The 21,459-nt window shown below is 43.6% G+C and overlaps 1 protein-coding gene across 4 annotated transcripts in view; it reads left to right on the plus strand.

Annotated features, from left to right (window-relative positions):
• Positions 1 to 21,459, plus strand: part of inpp5jb (inositol polyphosphate-5-phosphatase Jb) — a 112,891-nt gene that overhangs the window by 56,888 nt on the left and 34,544 nt on the right. The window contains exon 1 of one of the 4 annotated variants that reach the window (XM_068054833.1): positions 8,071 to 8,120. The exons of 2 other annotated variants lie outside the window; for them this stretch is intronic. Coding sequence is in view for 1 of the 2 variants with exons in the window: in XM_068054832.1 (XP_067910933.1) it covers positions 8,294 to 8,307 (14 nt within the window). In the remaining variant the exon portion in view is untranslated. Of the gene's footprint in view, positions 1 to 8,070; positions 8,121 to 8,236; positions 8,308 to 21,459 lie in introns of those variants that run through there. One more of the 4 variants, XM_068054832.1, reaches the window with a different exon arrangement.

Raw genomic sequence — 21,459 nt, forward strand, 5'->3', positions numbered from 1 at the left:
TCTACCACCTAGAAGGACAAGGGTGCCAGATGCATGGGAACACCACCACCTGCAAGTTCCCCTCCAAGTCACACACCATCCTAACTTGGAACTATATCGCTGTTCCTTCACTGTCGCTGGGTCAAAATCCTGGAACTCCCTTCCTAACAGCACTGTTGGTGTACCTACCCAACATGAAGGCAGCTCACCACTACCTTCTCAAGGGCTATTAGGGATGGGCAATAAATGCTGGCTTAGCCAGCGACGCCCACATCCCATGAACGAATAAAAAAAAATCATGTGATCACATTACAGAACACCTCCATTCAGTTCAGGTGCATGACCTGAGCTTCTGGTGGCCTGTCTATTTAATTCTCTGCCCCAGCCCCTCGCTGACCCCTCTGTCCTCAGCTTCCTGCAATGTTCTAATGAAGGTCACTGGAAACTCAAGGAACAGCACTCCTTTTGATTAGGCACTTTACACAACTGTGCATGACTGGCCCTTTTTTATTTTTTTTTGTTTTATCATTTTTTTTAACCATGTGCTTGCCTTATACTTGTTTTTTTATGTTCATGCTTTTGGACAGAGCTGTTGATTAATCTATCATTATCACTCTCTGCACTAATGCCTTGTCTTTCACCACACCATTAGCACTCCCTTTGCCTTGGCCCCATGACCTCCTTTTCAGTTAATTTCTCCTGCCCTTTGCCTATCACACACTGTCCCTTTTGTTCTTTTCCCCCTCACCCCTGCTTCACTTGCTTAAAAACTATTACCTTTCTAACCTTTGTCAGTACTGATGAAAGGTCACAGACCTGAAACATTATCTCTGTTTCTCTCTCCACAGATGCTGCCAAACCTGCTGAGTATTTCCAGCACTTTCTGTTTTTATTTCAGATTTTCAGCATCCGCAGTATTTTGCTTTTACTTTACACAACCTTCTGGACTCAACATTGAGTTCAACAATTTCAGATCATAGCCACTGCTCCCCTTTTTTGGAATGTAGCTCTTGGTAACGATTCTGCTTTCCCATTTACACCTCCTCTAGATCCATCTTTTATTTCTATACTTGTCACATGACCATCCCCTTTTGCCTGCATCATCACCCCTTTTGTCATTTAATCTCTCCTGCCTTCCATCCTATCACAGATCTTCCCTTTTTCTACCTTCCCTTCTGCCCTTTTCCTGCCTTTGTTTTAACTTAAAACCTATGACATCGCTAACTTTTTACAATTCTGATGAAAGGTCACAGACCTGAAACGTTAACTCTGTTTCTCTTTTCACAGCTGCTGCCTGACCTGCTCAGGACTGTATTTGCAGCATTTTCCATTTTTATTTACCATTCTAGGGTTCCAGCTCCCGCAGTATTTTGCTTTTGTATCTGTTTCTAATCATTTGGATCTAAACTGCCCATATATTAGAAAATGTAGGTTTGACCATCTAAACTCATGCCAAAGAATCAAAGGTTCATGATTGTTAAATGACCCAGAAAAATCCTGTAGCCTACATCTGATCAAACCTCTCATAAGCATTTCAAAATGCTTCACATAAAATGAATGTAGACCAAGAATGTAGTGCAGTGATTGTCGACAAATGTGTCAGCCACATTCTGCACACGGCAATGAGATGAATGACTAGTTAACCAGGTTTTTGCTGATGTTAGATGAAGGGGGAATTTTGGCTGGTTCATCCACCGGAAGAGTTTTCAGTTCTTGTTTGACTACCACCATCGGGTCTTAGCGTACACCTGGTTATTAAGCAGAAGCGGCATTAGTTTAACATTTCATCTAACACCTCAGACAAATGCAGTCCTTTCAATACTGTACTGCCGTGTCAGCCTAGATTATGTGCTCAGACCCTGACCTTCTGGCCTAGAGGCAAGTGTGCGACAAATTGTGGAGCAGCTGCTCACAATCAACAATTAACCAACCAACAGTTAAAACCACAACCAATTTCAAAATTAATTCCGGATTGGGCCATGCGCAAACAGCATGTCGCGTTAAACACTGTGCAGGGACCAGCAGACAAATTTGAGAATTTTAGAAAATTTAATTTAAAAATTGGGTGAAAACGGCAGTGAGGAGTTCTGTTTCAAATAATTTGATTCAAATTGTGACGGCATTGAGTCCTTATTATCTCTGAACACCCTGAGCATGCATTTTTGGTGTTTGGGGTACTCAGAAAGTTACATACTGTTGCTAATAAATATGCCTCAAGGATTCTTGCATAAAATGTTATCAAAAAATGCAAATGTGAGAAGGAAATGTCTTTGTGCCAATCATCGCACTTTAAGCCTTTAATATGGTTACAAGTAAAGTATCATTTCTGTTTATTACGCAGTCTCAGTTGGTTATAATCTCAGTATCAAATGGATATAGTTCCCAATTGTTTTCTGAACATTCACCCTTTTTTAAAGGGGCTGACTGCTTGCTGGCTGCCAGTTTTACACCTGTCCCCCACAAACTGCTGCCCTCTGTCTCCCATTCTGGTACTATGTCCAAGTGGCCATTCTTATTTGCAGTGAATGTCAGCCTCAGAACGGTGCCAATCCTGTCTTCATGTATACATACGAACATACAAACACACCGAATTAGGAGCAGTAGTAGGCCACTCGGCCCCTCAAGCCTGCTCCACCATTCAATAAGATCATGGCTGAACTGATTACTCCACACTTCCACCTACTCCTGATAACCTTTCACCCCATGGTTATCAAGAATCTATCTACCTCTGCCTTAAAAATATTCTAAGACTCTGCTTCCACCGACTTTTGAGGAAGAGAATTCCAAAGACTCACAACCCTCAGAAAAAATTTCCCCTCATCTCTGTCTTAAATGGGCGATCCCATATTTTTAAAACAGTGACCCCTAGTTCTAGATTCTTCCCACAAGGGGAAACATCCTTTCCACATCCACCCTGTTAAGACCCCTCACGATCTTATATGTTTCACTCAAGTTGCCTCTTATTCTTCTAAACTCCAGTGGATACAAGCCTAGCCTGTCCAACCTTTCCTCATAAGACAACCCACCCATTCCAGGTATTAGTCTAGTAAACCTTCTCTGTACTGCCTCCAACGCATTTACATCCTTCCTTAAATAAGGAGACCAGTACTGTACACAGTACTCCGGATGTGGTCTTCCGAACGCCTGTACAGCTGAAGCATAACCTCCCTACTTTTGTATTTAATTCCCCTCGCGATAAATGATAACATTCCGTTAGCTTTCCTAATTACGTACTGTACCTGCATACTAACCTTTTGCGATTCATACACTAGGACACCCAGATCCCTCTGCATCTCAGAGCTCTGCAATCTCTCACCATTTAGATAGTATGCTTCTTTTTTATTCTTCCTGCCAAAATGAACAATTTCACATTTTCCCACATTATCTTCCATTTGCCAGATCTTTGTCCACTCACTTAACCTATCTATAGCCCTTTGTAGCCTCCTTACGTTCTCTTCACAAGTTACTTTCCTACCTATCTCTGTGTCATCAGCAAATTTAGCAACCATACCTTTAGTCCCTTCATCTGAGTCATTTATATAAACTGTAAAACGTTGAGGGCCCACCACAGATCCCTGTGGCACACTACTAGTTACATTTTGCCAACCAGAAAATTACCCATTTATGCCTACTCTCTGTTTCGTGTTAGCTAGCCAATCTTCTATCCATGCCAGTATGTTACCCCCTACACCATGAGCTTTTATTTTCTGCAATAACCTTTGATGTGGCACCTTATCAAATGCCTGCTGGCAATCTAAATATAATACAGTGGCACAGTAGCTAGCAGCGCAGCCTCACAACTCCAGCGACCCAAGTTTCGTTCTGGGTATTGCCTGTGCAGAGTTTGCAAGTTCTGCCTATGACTGCGTGGGTTTCCTCTGGGTGCTGTGGTTTCCTCCCACATGCCAAAGACTTGCAGGTTGATGGGTAAATTGGCCATTGTAAAATTTGTTCCTAGTGTAGGTAGGTGGTAGGAGCATTGAGGGGAGTGAGAGGGAAAATGGGATTAATGGAGGATTAGTATAAATGGGTGTTTGATGGTTGGCGCAGACTTGTTGGGCCGAAGGGTCTGTTTCGGTGCTGTATCTCTCTGACATCCACTGGTTTCCCTTCATCCACAGCACTCCCTCAAAGAACTCCAATAGATTGGTTAAACATGATTTCCCTTTCATACAAACCATGTTGACTCTGCCTGATTACCTTGAATTTTTATAAGTGCCCTACTATAACGTCTTTAATAATAGCTTCTAACTTTTTCCCTAAGACAGATGTTAAGCTAACTGCCCTGTAGTTTCCTGCTTTCTGCCTCCCTCCCTTTTTCAATAAAGGAGTTACATTCGCTATTTTCCAATCTAAAGGAACCTTCCCTGAATCTAGGGAATTTTGGAAAATTAAAACTAACGCATCCACTATCTCACTAGCCACTTCTTTTAATACCCAAGGATGAAGTCCATCAGGACCCGGGGAATTGTCAGCCCGCAGCTTCAACAATTTGTTCAGTACCACTTCCTAGGTGATTGTAATTTTCTTGAGTTCCTCCCTCCCTTCCATTTCCTGAATTACAGCTAATACTGGGATGTTACTTGTATCCTCAATAGTGAAGACTGATGCAAAATATCTGTTCAATTCATTTTCCATCTCCTTATTATCCATTATTAATTCCCCAGACTCGCTTTCTATAGGACGAATGCTCACTTTGTTAACTCTTTCCTTTTTTAAATATCTATAGAAACTCTTACTATCTGTCTTTATATTTCTAGCTAGCTTTCTGTCATACTCTAATTTTACCTTCCTTATCAATCTTTTAGTCATTCTTTGCTGTTTTTTATATTCTGTCCAATCTTCTGACCTGCATCTTTGCGCAATTATATGCTTTTTCTTTAAGCTTGATACTATCTTTAACTGTTTTAGTTAACCACTGAAGGTGGGTCCCACCCTTGGAATTTTTCTTGCTCGTTGAAATGTATCTATTCTGTGTATTCTGAAATATCCCCTTAAATGTCTGCCATTGCATCTCTATTGACGTATCCCATAACCTAATTTGCCAGTTCACTTTAGCTAGCTCTGCTTTCCTGCCCTTATAATTGCCTTATTTAAGTTTAAAATACTAGTCTTGGATTCACGCTTCTCTCCCTCAAACTGAATGTAAATTCACTCATATTATGATCGCTGCTACTGAGAAATGTCTTAACTGTGAGGCCATTAATTAATCCTATCTTGTTGTACAATACCAGGTCTAGAATAGCCTGCTCTCTGGTTGGCTCCAGAATGTACTGTTCCAAGAAATTATCCCAAAAACATTCTCATCTAGGCTACCTCTGCCCATCTGATTTTTCCGGGGTAACCTGCTGAAGATTCCTGGCTGATCCATCCTTCATAGCCCACAGACACTAATTGTACTGCTCCCACCTGTGTTTGCTGCTGCCCGCCCCGCCTTCCCCCTTCCCCGCCTTCCCCCTTCCCCCTTCCCCCATCCCCCAGTGCTGCTCACCCCCCTGGATCAGCAATATCAGAAGGGATCAGGAATTGAAGCTGGTACCTCCCTGGATTTGTACTGGTCAGGCACACCAGTTGGTGCCATTGCCCACTGACCCAATAGAGCAGCTTCTGCTGCTGTTACTACTGCTGGCTCTGACTATTCACCTTGCCTGAACTATTTTATGCAACGGTAACTGGTAGCTTAAAACTTTCAGGCAGCTCGATCTAATAAACCTGACACGAGTCCGAATCCATTATTTGTATATAAATTTCTTTTTCATAATCTGGAACTGCTCATAGAAATAAGGCCATTAAGTCTTAAAGCAACAGTGTTAGCAAATATCTTCATACCAAGGTGTCATATGGAGGAATTTCACATATTCATATTTTGAAAATGAAAAGACTCCTAAGAGAGCCAGATATTTCACTTAGCATTTAAAAGCTCTAGACATTCACTGGCTGACTAATTATAAACTGTCATTCCCACCCCTCCTCTCCTGAAGGTGCTGAATCATGCTGCAGTAATTTGTTTTTAAAAGACATTGACTTTTTTTTTCAGAGATGTGTTTGTGGGCATTGGAAGCTAAACACCCACCTCCATGCTCGTGGCCCAGACACTGTCAGTGGTTATTCTGGGATTGCAGAATGGTGGGGAGGAATGTGGGCAGCACTGTCAAGCCTGGCCCTATCCTCACCCAACATTTCCATGCACATAGTTTCCAACAGGAATCCTGATTGATATTCCCTTCCCTGACCCACTGAGACCAGTTGTAGATCCCTGTGACCACCCTGGTTCAAACTAGCACAGATCAGGATTTGAACTTGGGCCCTCTAACTGTAATGGCTTGTGTAGTTTAACTACTTTCTGCCTTAGCCAGCTGAGCCACTGAGGTTACTGGAAGACCTTGAACATGTGACCACTCTCACCAGGTGTTAGACTGTAGGGAGAATCATAGACAAGCTAAATACTATCGTTACCAAATGCCCATGCTCCAACCCCTCAGGGGGAGACCAAAGGAACTCCCTGGGGATTGGTGGAGACCTGCTTATCCCTGATCTAGGTTGTTACGCCTTAGCAGGACCAGGACTAATATCCTTGCAGGGAGATTTGCCAGTGCTTTCGGGGAGGGTTTAAACTAGCTTGGCAGGGGAATGGGAAACTGAGAGGGATTTCAGATAGGAGAGAAACAAAGCTGGTAATGGTAGGAAGAAAAGTAGTAAGTAAAATTGGAAGGCAGTGGAAACAAAGGCCAGCATCAAATAGGGTCAAAATATGGGGAAAAAGTTAAAAAGGCAAAATTAAACGCACTCTAGCTGAATGCACACAGCATTCGCAACAAAGTAGATGAATTGACGGTACAAATAGAAGGAAACGGGTCTGATCTAATTGCCATTACAGAGATATCGTTGCAGGGTGACCAAAGCTGGGAACTGAATATTCAAGGGTATTCGACATTTAGGAAGGATAGGTGGAAAGGAAGTTGAGTAGCACTGTTAATAATGGATAAGATCAGTACATTAGTGAGAGAGGATCTTAGATCAGAAGTTCAAGATGTAGAATCAGTTTATGTGAAGCTAAGAAACAGCAAGGGGCAGCAAACATTGGTGGGAGTTCTTTATAGTCCACTAAATAGTGGTGGTAATGTAGGGCACAGTATAAATCAGGAAATTAGAGCTGCACGTAACAAGGGTAATACAATAACCATGGGGGAGTTTAACCTACATATAGACTGGGTAAACCTAATTAGCACTTATGCTGTGGAGGACAAATTCCTGGAATGTATAAAATATGACTTTCCAGAACAGTATGTTGAGGAACCAACTTGAGAACAGGCTATTTTAGATCTAGTATTGTGCAATGAGAAAGGGCTAATTAATAATCTTGTTGTAAAGGAGCCTTTAAGGAAGAGTGACCATAATATGATAGAATTTTACATTAAGTTTGAAAGTGATGTAGTTAATCCAAAACTAAGATCTTAAATCTAAACAAAGGAAGCTACAAAGGTATGAGGGGCAAGTTGGTTATGATATATTGAGATATATGATATATGATATATGATATATTCCTGCCAACAGCTAAGTCTCTTCGACGCGCCACTGTTTAGCCCCGCCTTTATGGCTGCCCGCCAGCTCTGGCAATCACTGGCAACTGACTCCCACGACTTGTGGTCAATGTCACAGGACTTCATGTTGCGTTTGCAGACATCTTTAAAGCGGAGACATGGATGGTCGGTGGGTCTGATACCAGTGACGAGCTCGCTGTACAATGCGTCCTTGGAGATCCTGCCATCTTTCATGCGGCTCACATGGCCAAGCCATCTCAAGCACCGCTGACTCAGTAGTGTGTATATGCTGGAGATGTTGGCCGCCTCGAGGACTTCTGTGTTGGAGATACGGTCCTGCCACCTGATGCCAAGTATTCTCTGAAGGCAGCGAAGATGGAATGAGTTGAGACGCTGCTCTTGGCTGACATACGTTGTTCGGACCTCGTAGATCAAGGTACTGAGGACACAGGCTTGATACACTCGGACTTTTGTGTTCCGTGTCAGTGCACCATTTTCCCACGCCCTCTTGGCAATTCTGGACATAGCAGCGGACGCCTTTCCCTTGCGCTTGTTGATTTCTGCATCGAGAGACAGATTACTGGTGATAGTTGAGCCGAGGTAGGTGAACTCTTGAACCACTACCAGAGCGTGGTCGCTGATATTGATGGATGGAGCATTTCTGATGTCCTGTCCCATGATGTTCGTTTTCTTGAGGCTGAAGGTTAGGCCAAACTCGTTGCAGACAGCCGCAATCCTGTCCATGAGTCTCTGCAGACACTCTTCTGTGTGGGATGTTAATGCTTTGGTGAGATCAATGAAAGCAAAGTAGAGGGGCATCTGTTGTTCGCGGCATTTCTCCTGTAGCTGGTGAAGGGAGAACAGCATGTCAATGGTGGATCTCTCTGCTCAAAAGCCACACTGTGCCTCAGGGTAGACACGCTCAGCCAGTTTCTGGAGCCTGTTTAAAAGGGCTTGAGCGAAGACTTTCCCCACTATGCTAAACTAGTGAGAAAGATAAAACGGACTGTAAAAGCTTCTCTTGGTATGCAAAAAGGAAAAGATTAGGAAAGACAAATGTGTGCCCATTACAGGTAGAGACAGGAGAATTTATAATGGGGAATAAGGAAATGACAGGGAAACTAAAGAAATACTTTGGGCTCGAATTTATCAGCCCCTTGTTGTCGTGGATCATGGGGGGGAGGCCTGGAAAATGCTTGTGGGACTGGCCTGCCACAACCCACGACAGCAAGAAGGCCCCGCTGCATATTACTGGCGATAGAGAGGGACTGAAATAATCAGGGCTGATTAGGGCAGGGGGGGAACGGGGAAAACATTTTTTATTGGCTGTGGGGATGGTTGGAAGGGGTTGAAGGGCAAAAGTGACGAGGTTAGGGGGGGAAGTTCAGGGTGGGAATAAAATTAATGCTTGTTATATTGGCATATAAAACAACCATTGAGGGGGTTGGGAAAGGGCCTCCTGCTTTAGATTTTTATTTTTAAAGATTAACAAAGTACTTATTGTTTAAATATTTTAAAAATTTTAAGCGCTTGAAGCCCTTTAAAAATGGCGCTGACGCCTGTGCGATGGCGCCGGACGCCATTGCCGGGGACGCGGTGGCCACCCCCTCTATGTCATTGGTGCGGCCGCTCTGCCTTCTCCATTTCAATGAGCACATAATATCGCGGGGACTCTGTGGCAGTGCTTCCGTGTCGGAAAGCCGCTGACTTCAAGGCACAAAATTCAGCCCTTTGTGGCTGTCTTCACGGAAGAAGATAAAAAAAACTCCCAGAAATACTAGAGAACCAAGGGGCTAGCAAGAATGGGGAACTGAAAGAAATTATTATTAGTAAAAAAGTAGTACTGGAGAAATTCATGGGACTGAAAGTTGGTAAATCATCTGGACCTGATGATCTACATCCCAGAGTATTGAAAGCGTTGGCTGTAGAGATAGTGGATGCATTGGTGATCATCTTCCGAAATTCTATAGATTCTGGAACGGTTCCTGCAGATTGAAAGGAGTAAATGTAACCCCACTATTTAAGAAAGGAGGGAGAGAGAAAATGGGGGGCTACAGAACTACAGAATGGGGAAAATGCTAGAATATTATTAAGGATGTGATAACTGGACGCTTGGAAATTAATGATTTGATTGGTCAGAGTCAACATGAATTTATGAAAGGGAAATCATGTTTGACAAACCTGTTGGAGTGTTTTGAGGATGTAACTAGCAGAATAAATAAGAGGGAACCAGTGAATGTGGTGTATTTGGATTTTCAGAAGGCTTTCGATAAGGTCCCACACAAGAGGTTAGTAAACAAAATTAGAGCACATGGGATTGGGGGTAATATGCTGGCATGGATTGAGAGTTGGTTAATGGACAGAAAATGGAAAGTAAGAAGAAACGGTCATTCTCAGGTTGGCAGGCTGTGACTAGTGGGGTACTGCAAGGATCAGTGCTTGGGCCCCAGCTGTTCACAATCTATATCAATGATTTGGATGTGGGGACCAAATGTAATATTTCCAAATTTTCTTATGACACAAAACTAGGTGGGAATGTGAGTATTGAGAAGGATGGAAAGGGGCTTCAAGGGGAATTAGACAGGCTAAATATGTGTTCAAGAACATGGCAGATGGAAAAACAGAAATACAGAGTATTTCTTAAATGGTGAGAGATTGGGAAGTGTTGATGTCCAAAGGTGTCCTTGCTAATGAGTTACTGAAAGCTAACATGCAGGTGCAGCAAGCAATTAAGAAAGCAAATGGTATGTTGACCTTTATTGCAAGAGGATTTGAGTACAGGAGTAGAGAAGTCTTGCTGTAACTGTATAGCACCTTGGTAAGACTGGAGCATTGAGTACAGTTTTGATCTCCTGACCGAAGGAAGGATATATTTGCTGTAGAGAGAGTGCAACGAAGGTTCACCAGACTAATTCCTGGGATGGCGGGATTGTCCAATGAGGAGAGATTGAGGAGACTGGGCCTGTATTCTCTAGAGTTTAGAAGAATGAGAGGTGATCTCATTGAAACATACTAAATTCTTACACAGTCTCAAAATAAGGGGTAGGCCATTTATTTATTTAGAGATACAGCACTGAAACAGGCCCTTCAGCCCACCGAGTCTGTGCCAACCAAGAACCACCCATTTATACTAACCCTACTGTAATCCCATATTCCCTACCACCTACCTACACTCGGGGCAATTTATAATGGCCAATTTACCTCACCTGCAAGTCTTTGGCGGTGGGAGGAAACCGAAGCACCCGGCGAAAACCCACGCGGTCACAGGGAGAACTTGCAAACTCCACACAGGCAGTACCCAGAATTGAACTCAGGTCACTGGAGCTGTGAGGCTGCGGTGCTAACCACTGTGCCACTGTGCTGCCCAGGCACTGAGATGAGGAGAAATTTCATCACTCAGAGGTTGGCGAATTTGGGGAATTCTCTACCCCAGAGGGCAGTGGAGACTCAGTCATTGAGTATGTTCAAGACAGAGAGCGATAGATTTTTAGATATTAAACGCATCAAGTGATATGGGATAATGTGGGAAAATGGTGTTGAGGTAGATCATCAGACATGTTCTAGTTGAATGGCAGAGCATGCTCGAGGGGCCTAATGGCCTACTCCTGCTCCTATTTCCTATGTTCTGGAAGTTTCCACCTTTGTTTCTAAGGAATGGCACTTCCATCCAGCCGTAAGTGGTAAATTGATGGGACCAAGCAGGAGATCCCACTGCAGTCCCTCAGTCAGAACCCAGCATTTGTGTGGTGTCTGGTAGCTCTACTGAGTTGTATCAGCCTCCACAAGGGCATGTGTGGACCCTACCAGTGGGTCAGCCCAGGCAAGAGGGCATGACCCCAAATGAAGTCTGAAAATTTTTCTCTGAGAATGTGGCTACATTGGTCCCTTTGCTCAGGGGGCTGATCAGAGCAGTGCCAAGGATGGAGAACTTGGCAACCCACTCTGAGGGCAGAGTTCCCAGCAGGAGAGGGCACGTCCCTCAGCCTTCCTGGCTCATATCAGTTTACTAAACACAGATCAGGGTCCAAACCTAGGACCTTCCTGACCTGTATGGTGCAGTTCGCTAAAAAGTGTTGCATTTACCAGCTGAGCCAACACAGCAAGCCTACATTTTTGATGAAAGGTCACAAACCTGAAACGTTAACTCTGCTTCTCTCGTCACAGATGCTGCCAGACCTGCTGAGTATTTCCAGCACTTTCTGCTTTATTTCGGCAAGCCTACCGTCCTTTTGCTCTTATGGCATTCCACTCGGATTCTCCATTTGCCAGAGTACTTCCACTTCCTTGTCCTGCTTTACTGCTACGAGCAGATCTACCATCAGCTCCACTTACTGTCTTTCTATTTCCCAATACTGTCACTAGCACATTTCTCACTAGTTAATGTAAATTCAAAGAGTGCTGCTTGACAGTTGTCAAGCACCCCCTCCCCACCACCCACTCTGAGCTGAGAATTCAAAACAACTGTTCCTGACCCTGAAATGCTGCAAGAACTCCCCTAGTCATAAAGCAGAGGATGCTACTGCATGACTCAATTTAATGGAACTTCTTAAGTTGCCTCCAGTAAAGCAGTAGCTCCCTCTGTTGTATGTTTTGGGTAAAGTAGCTGAGGATATGATATGGGTTGCACATTTATCGAGATAATTAAAAGACTTGTATCTTGCATTTTGTTCTGTTTAAAATGATGGGTTAGCGCTGAGCTTTTTTACTTGCCAAATAAACACGGTGACAGGTTTTGTTGTAGGTTTAAAACAGAAGATTAACTATTCATTGAACAATATTCATTCCCCGAACTGTTTGCAACAACACTCATGCACGCATTCAATCCATATACACTCTCAAGAGAAGATTGATGGAAGATAAAACGTAAAAGTTCAAGGTGTAGTAGGTGTTCATGGTTTACAGTAAACCTGTTGAATTTTCTGACTATAACAGTCTTTTTTAAAGGTCCAGGCCTGGGTTGTTTGTAGTCTTGAATTTGTTGAGGTGTTGTGGATTTCTGGTGGTTAAAATTTCAAACTGAAGGGCTGGATTTTAAAAGCCCGCCGTTGATCTCGGTGGTGAGCTCACACGTCAAAGAGCCACTGTGATCTCTTGCATGGTGGCTCATTTAAATAGCTGGGGCATTCTGCCCACCCCCCAATCAGGTGGAGGGGGTGGGCTGTCCGTCCCCAGCATTGGCATCAGCTTCCTGTATGCAGGCACTGGCGCCCATTTTCAAAGGGCAGCCAGTCCTGCCGGCATGTTTAAATTTTTAAGAAGTATCCCCCCCCAAAATTTATCCAATAATTTTGAAACATCTCTTTCCCACCCACAATAACAATTATATTAATTATTTTCCCTTCCCCCCAAAACACTTAACTTTTAAATGTGAACTCCCCCCCCTCACACCCGCAGACTGCACAGCGTTTAGAGTTCACCCCTTCCCACCATCCCCTACACCCATTATATTTATTTGACCCCGTCTCCCCCCACCACAGAAAATATTAGCTCCTCCCCCTGCCCTGCCCACCAGTGTCACACCGCCTTTCCCCGGACGGGGAATTAAAGGCATGGGAGTGCTGGCCGCCGTGCCAGAGATCGTGGCAGTGCTGGCCGCCATGCCAAAGATCGCGGCAGTGCTGGCCGCCGTGCCAAAGATCGTGGCAGCGCTGGCCGCCGTACCAAAGATCGCGGCAGTGCTGGCCGCCGTGCCAAAGATTGCGGCAGGCCCTCAAGATTGCAGCTAAGTCCATTCAAATGTATTCATTTTATGAATTTAAATGTTTACATTGAGGTTGTATCGCCCAGCGGCAGGGGGGCTCGCCGCTGGGAGGATCGGTAAGGGCCCTCCCGGCGTTGATATCCATGGTGGGCCTCTTCCAGACCCATCTTCAGGCACGTCCCTGCCACGGAGCGTGACGTTGAGGGCGTGGTAAAATCCAGCCCAAAGTGACAGTCACTTTCAGTTCTCTACTCCACCAGGTTGAAGTGTAGAATCAGCAGCAGGGATTCTTTTTTAGACTGGGTCTTTCCACAGCCCTTGGCCAGATTCCTTCTGTGAGGTTATTGTGACCTTTCTCTGTCTCTCTCTCTCTCTCTCCCCAAAGGGTTGCCTTTTAAGGTCATTGTTTCTGATTGTTGTCAAATTTTACTGCCTGTACAGGCCTTAACCCCTTGTCTGCTGCTTCCATAACAAATGGATTTAATAGTTCAGGTTCTGGCACATTGATAATTCTTATCACTAGGGTGACAGTGGGTGGTAATCTGATTTTTAGCCCCTGTGAGGTGTCAGGGTCCTTAGTGGGTTCTGAATCTAGTTCGCTGGGTTTGGTTAGCTTTGGATTTAGAACCTGACTGATTCCTCAGTGGGAAAATCCACACTGACCTCATTTTTATTTTTCATGTGGCTTTCACAAGTGGTGTTTACTTTAGGGCATATTACCTTCCCTTTTCCCTTTACTTTGGGGGAGGGTTTTTCCCCAATCTTCTCCATGTGATCTGGGACACTACTGCTCGCAGGTGGCTGCCCAGCTTCCGCTGCACTCCCCTGTGGCCCTTCAGCTAGGTGAGGTATCTCCCTCACTCTTGGCTTACCTGTTTGGGAACTTTCCTTGTCCCTATGTAAATCATTAAGCAAGATTTCTGCTAACCATACCTCTGCTGTATTCCCTTCAACCTCTGTTGCTTTTATCTCAGCTCATTTACTTTCCTCTGGCTCTGTCTTGGCCTCTTTAAATTCTACTGGCTTTCCTTTGGCATCTGTGATCTTTACTGGCCCTATCGCCCCCATGGAATTTTTGGGACTTCCTAAGCCCTCTGCAGCTATGCAGAATTTTGCTTATTCCCTCAGTTTCCCCAGTCTCTTTGGACTGCTCTGGATCCACTGGAAACAATACTATGCTTCCTGCCAAGTCATTACCCAGCAATCAGTCGTTCCCCTGCACCGAAAAGCTCAGAATGACCCCGATTGTCATTACACTGCTGACCAACTTACTCTGTAGGCAAACGTTAACTAAGGGAATCTTCAAGCATTTGCCAGTAAGCCCTTTTGCCAATACCATGGTTTTTGTTCTGCTTTCAGCTGGCATTTCTGTAATCTTTGCTACAAGTAGTATCCTTGAGGATGGTTATCTCTTTGCCTGGTGCCTGGGATACAAAGGGAGTCATTTTCCTTTTTTGCAAAAGGTTCTTGTAGGTATCCTGGTCGTCTGCTACATTTGAGCACATGCTTTTTACCTTCATGACTATAGACACTGTCTTGACTGTAGTGCCCCCTGTTGATTTTTTGGAATACTAATAATCTGCCATGATATGCCCAGATTTTCCACACTGAAAACACAGTGGGTGTACCCCTACTGGTTTACCATCTTTGTTCCTTCTTTTAAAAGTTGGAGACTGATCTGTTTTTCCTTCCTTACTCCCTTTTTCTCTCAAGCCCATTTCTGCTTTATCTACCTCCATCCTATCTCTCCCTAGCCTGTAAGAGTTACAAGACCCAAGTTCATTTTAACTTTGAGAACTGTGTGTTAATTCATAGTTGTCGGCCAATACTGCTGCTTCTCTCACTCTTGTAGTTCTTTGCTCCTCAATTTGGGTTCTTATATAAACTGGGATGCTATTTTTAAATTCTGCTAATGGAATCACCTCTCTCAGATTTTCATAGGAGGGTTCTAGATTGAGAGATCAGATCCACTGATCAAAAGCCAAGTTTTTAATTCTTTCAAATTCAATGTAAGTCTGAGCAGATCTTTCCCTAGTGTTTCTGAATTTCTGTCGATAGCCTTTGGGTACTAACTCAAATGCATTTAGAATTTCTGTTTTATTCTGTTCATAATCAAGGAAGCTTTCCTCTGATAACAGGGAATCAACCTCAAAGGCTTTTCCTGTTAAGTGACCCGCATCAGGAGGGTCCAAATTTCTTCAGGCCATTTTAGTCTATTAGCTATTTTTTCAAATGAGATCAAATATGACTCAACCTCCTCCTCATTAAATTTTGGCACTACTCTTGAGTGTCTTGTAATATCCAAGTTTTGCTCTGCATTGTGGGTTAAGTTTGAGTGTCTAGTAGCATGCTCAGCTTGTGCTTGTAGTCTTGCTAACTCAAATTTCTTGCTGCTTCCTCTCTTTCCTTCTGCAATTGCATCCCCTCTCTTTTCAACTGCATCTCCTCCCTTTCCTTCTGAATTCTAGCTAGGATTATTTTCTCAAACTCAGATTCCATACTTCCTTCTTTGGGCTCGGGTAAGTTTAAAATGGTTGGCTAGACTCCTCAACATTGTAGGTTTCTTTGTTTTTTGTTAGAAAGTGACTCCCACCTGGACAGCTAAGCTTTTTAACTCTTCAATACTTAATTCATTTAACTTATCATGGGATATGTCTCCCTGCTGTATGAACTCTTCAGCATTAAATGTGGCCATATCTTTTTGGAACTCCAGCTTAAAGTTGATGAGCTGGAGTCTGAGCTTCGGACACTGCGACACATCAGGGAGGGGGAGAGTTACCTGGACACTGTGTTAGATTAACTACCTTGAATTTGGCCAGTGGTCAGGGACAGGAGGGTGTGACTATGAGTGAGGCAGGTAGAGAGATCCAGGAGCCTCAGCTATATTCCTTGTCCAACAGGTTCGAGATTCTTGCACCCTGTGCTGACGAGAGCAGGGACTGTAGGGAGGATGAGCAAACTGACCACAGCACCGTGGTACAGGGGGCCATTCAAGTGGGGGGAGAAAAGGGAAATGTAGTCATAATCGGGGATAGTATATTTAGGGACATAGACACTGTTCTCTGTGGCCAGGATCAAGAGTCCCGAAGGCTCTGTTGCCTACCTGGTGCCAGGGTTCGGGATATCTCATCTGGGCTGCAGAGGAACTTGGAGTGGGAGCGGAAAGATCCAGTTGTCGTGGTCCACGTAGGTACCAAAGATATAGGTAGAGCGAGGCTAGAGGTTCTGCTGAGGGAATATGAGCAGCTAGGGGCTAAATTAAAAAGCAGAACCAAAAAGATAATAATCTCCAGATTACTACCCGAGCCATGAGCAAATTGGCAAAGGGTCAATAAGATTAAAGAGGTAAATGCGTGGCTCAAAGATTGGTGTGGGAGAAATGGGTTCGAACTCGTGGGACATTGGCACCAGTACTGGGGAAGGAGGGAGCTGTTCCGATGGGACGGGCTCCACCTGAATCATGCTGGGACCAGAGTCCTGGCGAATCACATAACTAGGGCTGTAGATAGGGCTTTAAACTAAATAGAGGGGGGGAGGGTTCAGGCGTGAAAAAACAGGAAGTTAAAGGAGAAGGTAGGAGTGCAGGTTAGTGGTGAGGCTGATTGTTACCAAACTGCAAGAAGTATACTGGTTAAACCAGAAGAGAGAAATAATAAACAGGTGAATAAAGCATCAGTGCTGAGGGACAGGTTAGGGGGTATAGCCCAAATAAGAGTTCTATATACAAATGCACGGAGTGTAAGGGATAAACTAGATGAGCTGCAGGCGCAAATTCAAATGGAAGATTATGATATGGTGGCCATTGCGGAGATGTGGCTGCAGGATGGTCGGGACTGGGAACTAAATATACCTGGTTATAAAGTTTACAGGAGGGTCAGGGAAAATGGCAGAGGGGGCGGAGTAGCCTTACTGATTAGAAATAATATCACCTCATTGGTGAGGGAGGATATAATGAGGGGAAAGCAGCCAGTGGAGACCTTATGGGTGGAATTGAGGAACAGAAAAGGATCAAAAACTGTAATAGGTGTTGTGTATAGACCCCCTGATAACAGCTCTGAGGTGTTAGATTGTATAAATGCACAAATTAGGCAAGTGTAGTATTAATGGGGGATTTTAACTTACACATAGATTGGGAGAGGCAGACTAGCACCTGTCAGAAAAGTAGTGAATTTCTGGAATGTGTCCAGGATAGTTTCCTACAGCAATATATCCTAGATGTAACAAGGGGACAGGCAATATTAGATTTAGTTGTGAGTAATGAGCCAAATTTAATTAGTAGCCTAACTGTGCGTGAACATTTATCAAATAGTGATCACAACATGATCGAATTCAAGGTAGCGTTTGAAAGTGAAAAGCACGAATCAGCTACTTGAATTTTAGACTTGGGTGAAGCTGACTTTACTGGGATGAGACAGAGACTGTCCACGGTAAACTGGGTAGATCTATTAATGGGTCAAACGACTGAAGAACAGTGGAGAATACTTAAAGAAACATTCAACAAAATACAGAGTGAGTATATACCTCTGAGAGGAAAAAGCTCCACTTCACAGAAACAACAGCCATGGACAATTAAAGAGATTAGGGACAGCATAAAACAAAAAGAAAGGGCTTACAAAACTGCAAAACGCAGCACAGATCCGGCCGAATGGGATCGATACAAAGACCAGCAAAGGGTCACAAGCAGCTTATAAGATCTACTAAAAGAGATTATGAAAGGAAACTTGCAAGGGACATCAAAATCAATAAGAAGAAATTTTATAGTTACATAAAGGGACAGTGGGTGGTCAAGAGCAATGTAGGCCCACGAAAAGCTGAAACTGGAGATATTGTCATTGATAATGGGGAAATGGCAGACATGTTGAACAAATACTTTGCCTCAGTATTTACAGTTGAAAAGGAGGATAACTTGCCGGAAGTCCTGAAAAAATTAATAGCCAATAGGGGACAGGAACTTAATACAATTAACGTAAGTAAAACATCAGTAACAAGGAAATTAATGGAACTAAAAAGTGAGAAACCCCCAGGACCTGACGGTTTCCATCCGAGGGTGTTAAAGGAAATAGGGAAGCACATTGTAGATGCCCTCACTGTAGTCTTTCAGAGTTCCCTAGATTCAGGAGTGGTCCCTCTGGATTGGAAAGTTGCACATGTCACTCCAGTTTTTGAGAAGGGTGAAAGGGGGAACCAAGGAAATTACAGACCAGTTAGCCTGACATCTGTAATAAAAGCAAAATACTGCGGATGCTGGAAATCTGAAATAAAAACAAGAAATGCTGGAACCACTCAGCAGGTCTGGCAGCATCTGTGAAAAGAGAAGCAGAGTTAACGTTTCGGGTCAGTGACCCTTCTTCGTTGAGGTGCAACCCACCCCTTTTGAATAGGTGCCTTCTGCCCCAGAACTGGTCCCAATGCCCCACGGATCTGAAGCCCTCCCTCCTGCACCATGCTTTAAGCCACGCCTTGCTCCTCCCTAGCTTCCTAGTTCTACTCTTGCTAGTGTGTGGCACTGGAAGTAATCCAGAGATTACTACCTTCGAGGTCCTACTCTTTATCATTATAGGAGCAATGATTTAAAGATCTGGTAAATCACATCCTACATTGTACGGAAATGTTGTGCACTGCCTTTCTATTCCCCCGCACAGAGTTCTTACCATCTTCTCTTTAGGGTCCTAACAAGCACGGTATCGATTTAGGAGCCTGAGAAAACTTTTAACTTTGCTTCTTCCAACCAGTGAAGTTTATTCCCAACTAATATTATTTTGATAAGCAGTGCTTCAGACACGGGATTTAAGGATTGGATCATATTATTACATTTATATAGCACTGTATTATGTCTTTCAGAAACAACCCAAATAGAATCAATCATCACAAAAGGAGGCCATTTGGCCCATTGTGCCTGTGCTGGCTCTTAGAACGAGCTATCCAGTTGTCCCACTCCTCTGTTCTTTCTCCATAACCTTGCAAGTTTTTCCTTTTCAAGTATATATCCAATTCCTTTTTGAAAGTTACTATTGACTCTGCTTCCACCATCTTTTCAGTCAGTGAATTCCGATTCAGAACAACTCATTGCATTAAAAACATTCTTCTCATGTCACCTCTTGTTCTTTTGCCAATTACTATAAATCTATAACAAAAACAAGAAATGCTGGATTCACTCAGCAGGTCTGGCAGCATCTGTGGAAAGAGAAGCAGAGTTAACGTTTCGGGTCAGTGACCCTTCTTCGGAACTATAAATCTATGTTCTGTGGTTACTGACCCTCCTGCCATACTTCATCTATGAGGGATAAGTCTTCATGTAAAAACAACCTGCAATATTGATTTATTTTAATGGTGGAAAATGCATCTCCAATTTCCTATTGTGTGCTTCCCCCTGGGAGTGCAGAATCGGCCCTGTAAGGAATTGCTTTGAAGTGCAGTCACCGTGTTATGTCGACAAACAAAGAAGTCACAGCAATGTTCTGCAAACAACAATACCAGTCCATTTTTTATGGTGTTGGTTAGGAAAGAATGTTGGCCCTTACACCAGAAAAATGCCTTATTTTCCTTCTAGTAGTGCCAGGGGATCTTTAATAGCACTTGCACAGGTTTAACATCTCATTTAAAGGCAGAACCTCTGCCAGTACAGTATTGTCATGGAATGTCATCCTGAATATGTGCTTAAGTCTTGAAGTGAGGTTTGAATCCACTACCTTCAAGCTCAGAGGCAAGTATGCTGCCAACCAGTGCCTTCAGCAAACAAGGGGAGAATTTCATTTAAAATAAAGGAATAAACAAAAAGCAGATGCTGTAAATCTAAAACACAAATATAAAAATCCTGGAAACACTCAGCAGGTTGGTCCTTGTATGTGTGAAGAACAGAGAAGTTACTGTTTCAGGGCTGGACCTTTCATCCAAACTAATCGGAGGAAATATTCACAACTCAAGTGTGAACTTGTCTTTTGTTGTACAGATGCTGACTGAGCTGCTGAGTATTTCGAGCATTTTCTGTTTTTGTTTTATAAAGGAATGTCAGGAATAGAATTCACTGTTACTTGTGGTTCTTTGAGTTATGATGCTGACAGTTCCACCCGCTGCTATTTTCAGTCCCCAGCAAATTCTCTCCCGCTGTTTTCATGTTGAACTTGATTTGTCACTTCTGAATTTTGCACATTTCCTGATGTTTGCTTTGGGCACAATAAAATTGTGTTAAAAGCTGCCATTGCACACTGTCAGACTGAATATATTAATACAACACCAGAGGCATTTTAGCTGGGAGTGATGCTGATTATAAGAAGCAAAGGCTTGGTCCTGGTCCATCTGAAACAGGAGAATATTGTTGACCTGTTTGTAACTGGAATATCATAATCCAGATCTTTCCAGTCCTTAGCATTTAGTTTGGGGCATTTACTCTGGTGAAAGGCATAGATATCCTGTTTTTCCATAACGTGTTCCTGCCACTGTTAAAGCAGGCAAAACTCTACCACTGGCCTTTTTAGCTGATCACCACAATGGGGACAATGCCACATATTACCTGCTCTCTGTCGATAAATACTGCTGGAGTTTAGTTTAGTTTAGTTTAGAGATACAGCACTGAAACAGGCCCTTCGGCCCACCGAGTCTGTGCCGACCATCAACCACCAATTTATACTAATCCTACACTAATCCCATGTTCCCTACCACATCCCCATCTGTCCCTGTATTTCCCTACCACCTACCTATACTAGGGGCAATTTGTAATGACCAATTTACCTACCAACCTGCAAGTCTTTTGGCTTGTGGGAGGAAACCGGAGCACCCGGAGAATTCCCACGCAGACACAGGGAGAACTTGCAAACTCCACACAGGCACAGGAGCTGAGCAGAGTAAGTGGAGGTTAAGGGTATCTTTTCCTGTTGTGTGATGCTACCTGCTCAACCATTGTGCAACATATTTCCAATGTTTAGTTGTCGGCAGTGAGTTGAAGGAAAGATACTAAGAAGGAAACGAAGGGTTGCTTTCTTACGGCATCCAGCCTGGCTGTGCATCCTATATCTGTCACCTTCAGACACACATTTCTGTCTTGATTAGCAGCATGTCTGTCATGTCTGAAAATTATAGAATCATACAGCGCAGAAGAAGGCCATTCTGCCCATCCTGCCTGTCCCAGCTCTTTGAAAGAGCTATCAAATTAGTCCCACTCCCCTGCTCTTTCCCTGTAGCCCTGCAAATGTTTCATTTATAAGTATATATCCACTTCTGTTCTGAAGTTTCTATTGAATG

This window comes from Heterodontus francisci, chromosome 23 (assembly GCF_036365525.1).
Source record: "Heterodontus francisci isolate sHetFra1 chromosome 23, sHetFra1.hap1, whole genome shotgun sequence".
NCBI lineage: Eukaryota > Metazoa > Chordata > Chondrichthyes > Heterodontiformes > Heterodontidae > Heterodontus > Heterodontus francisci.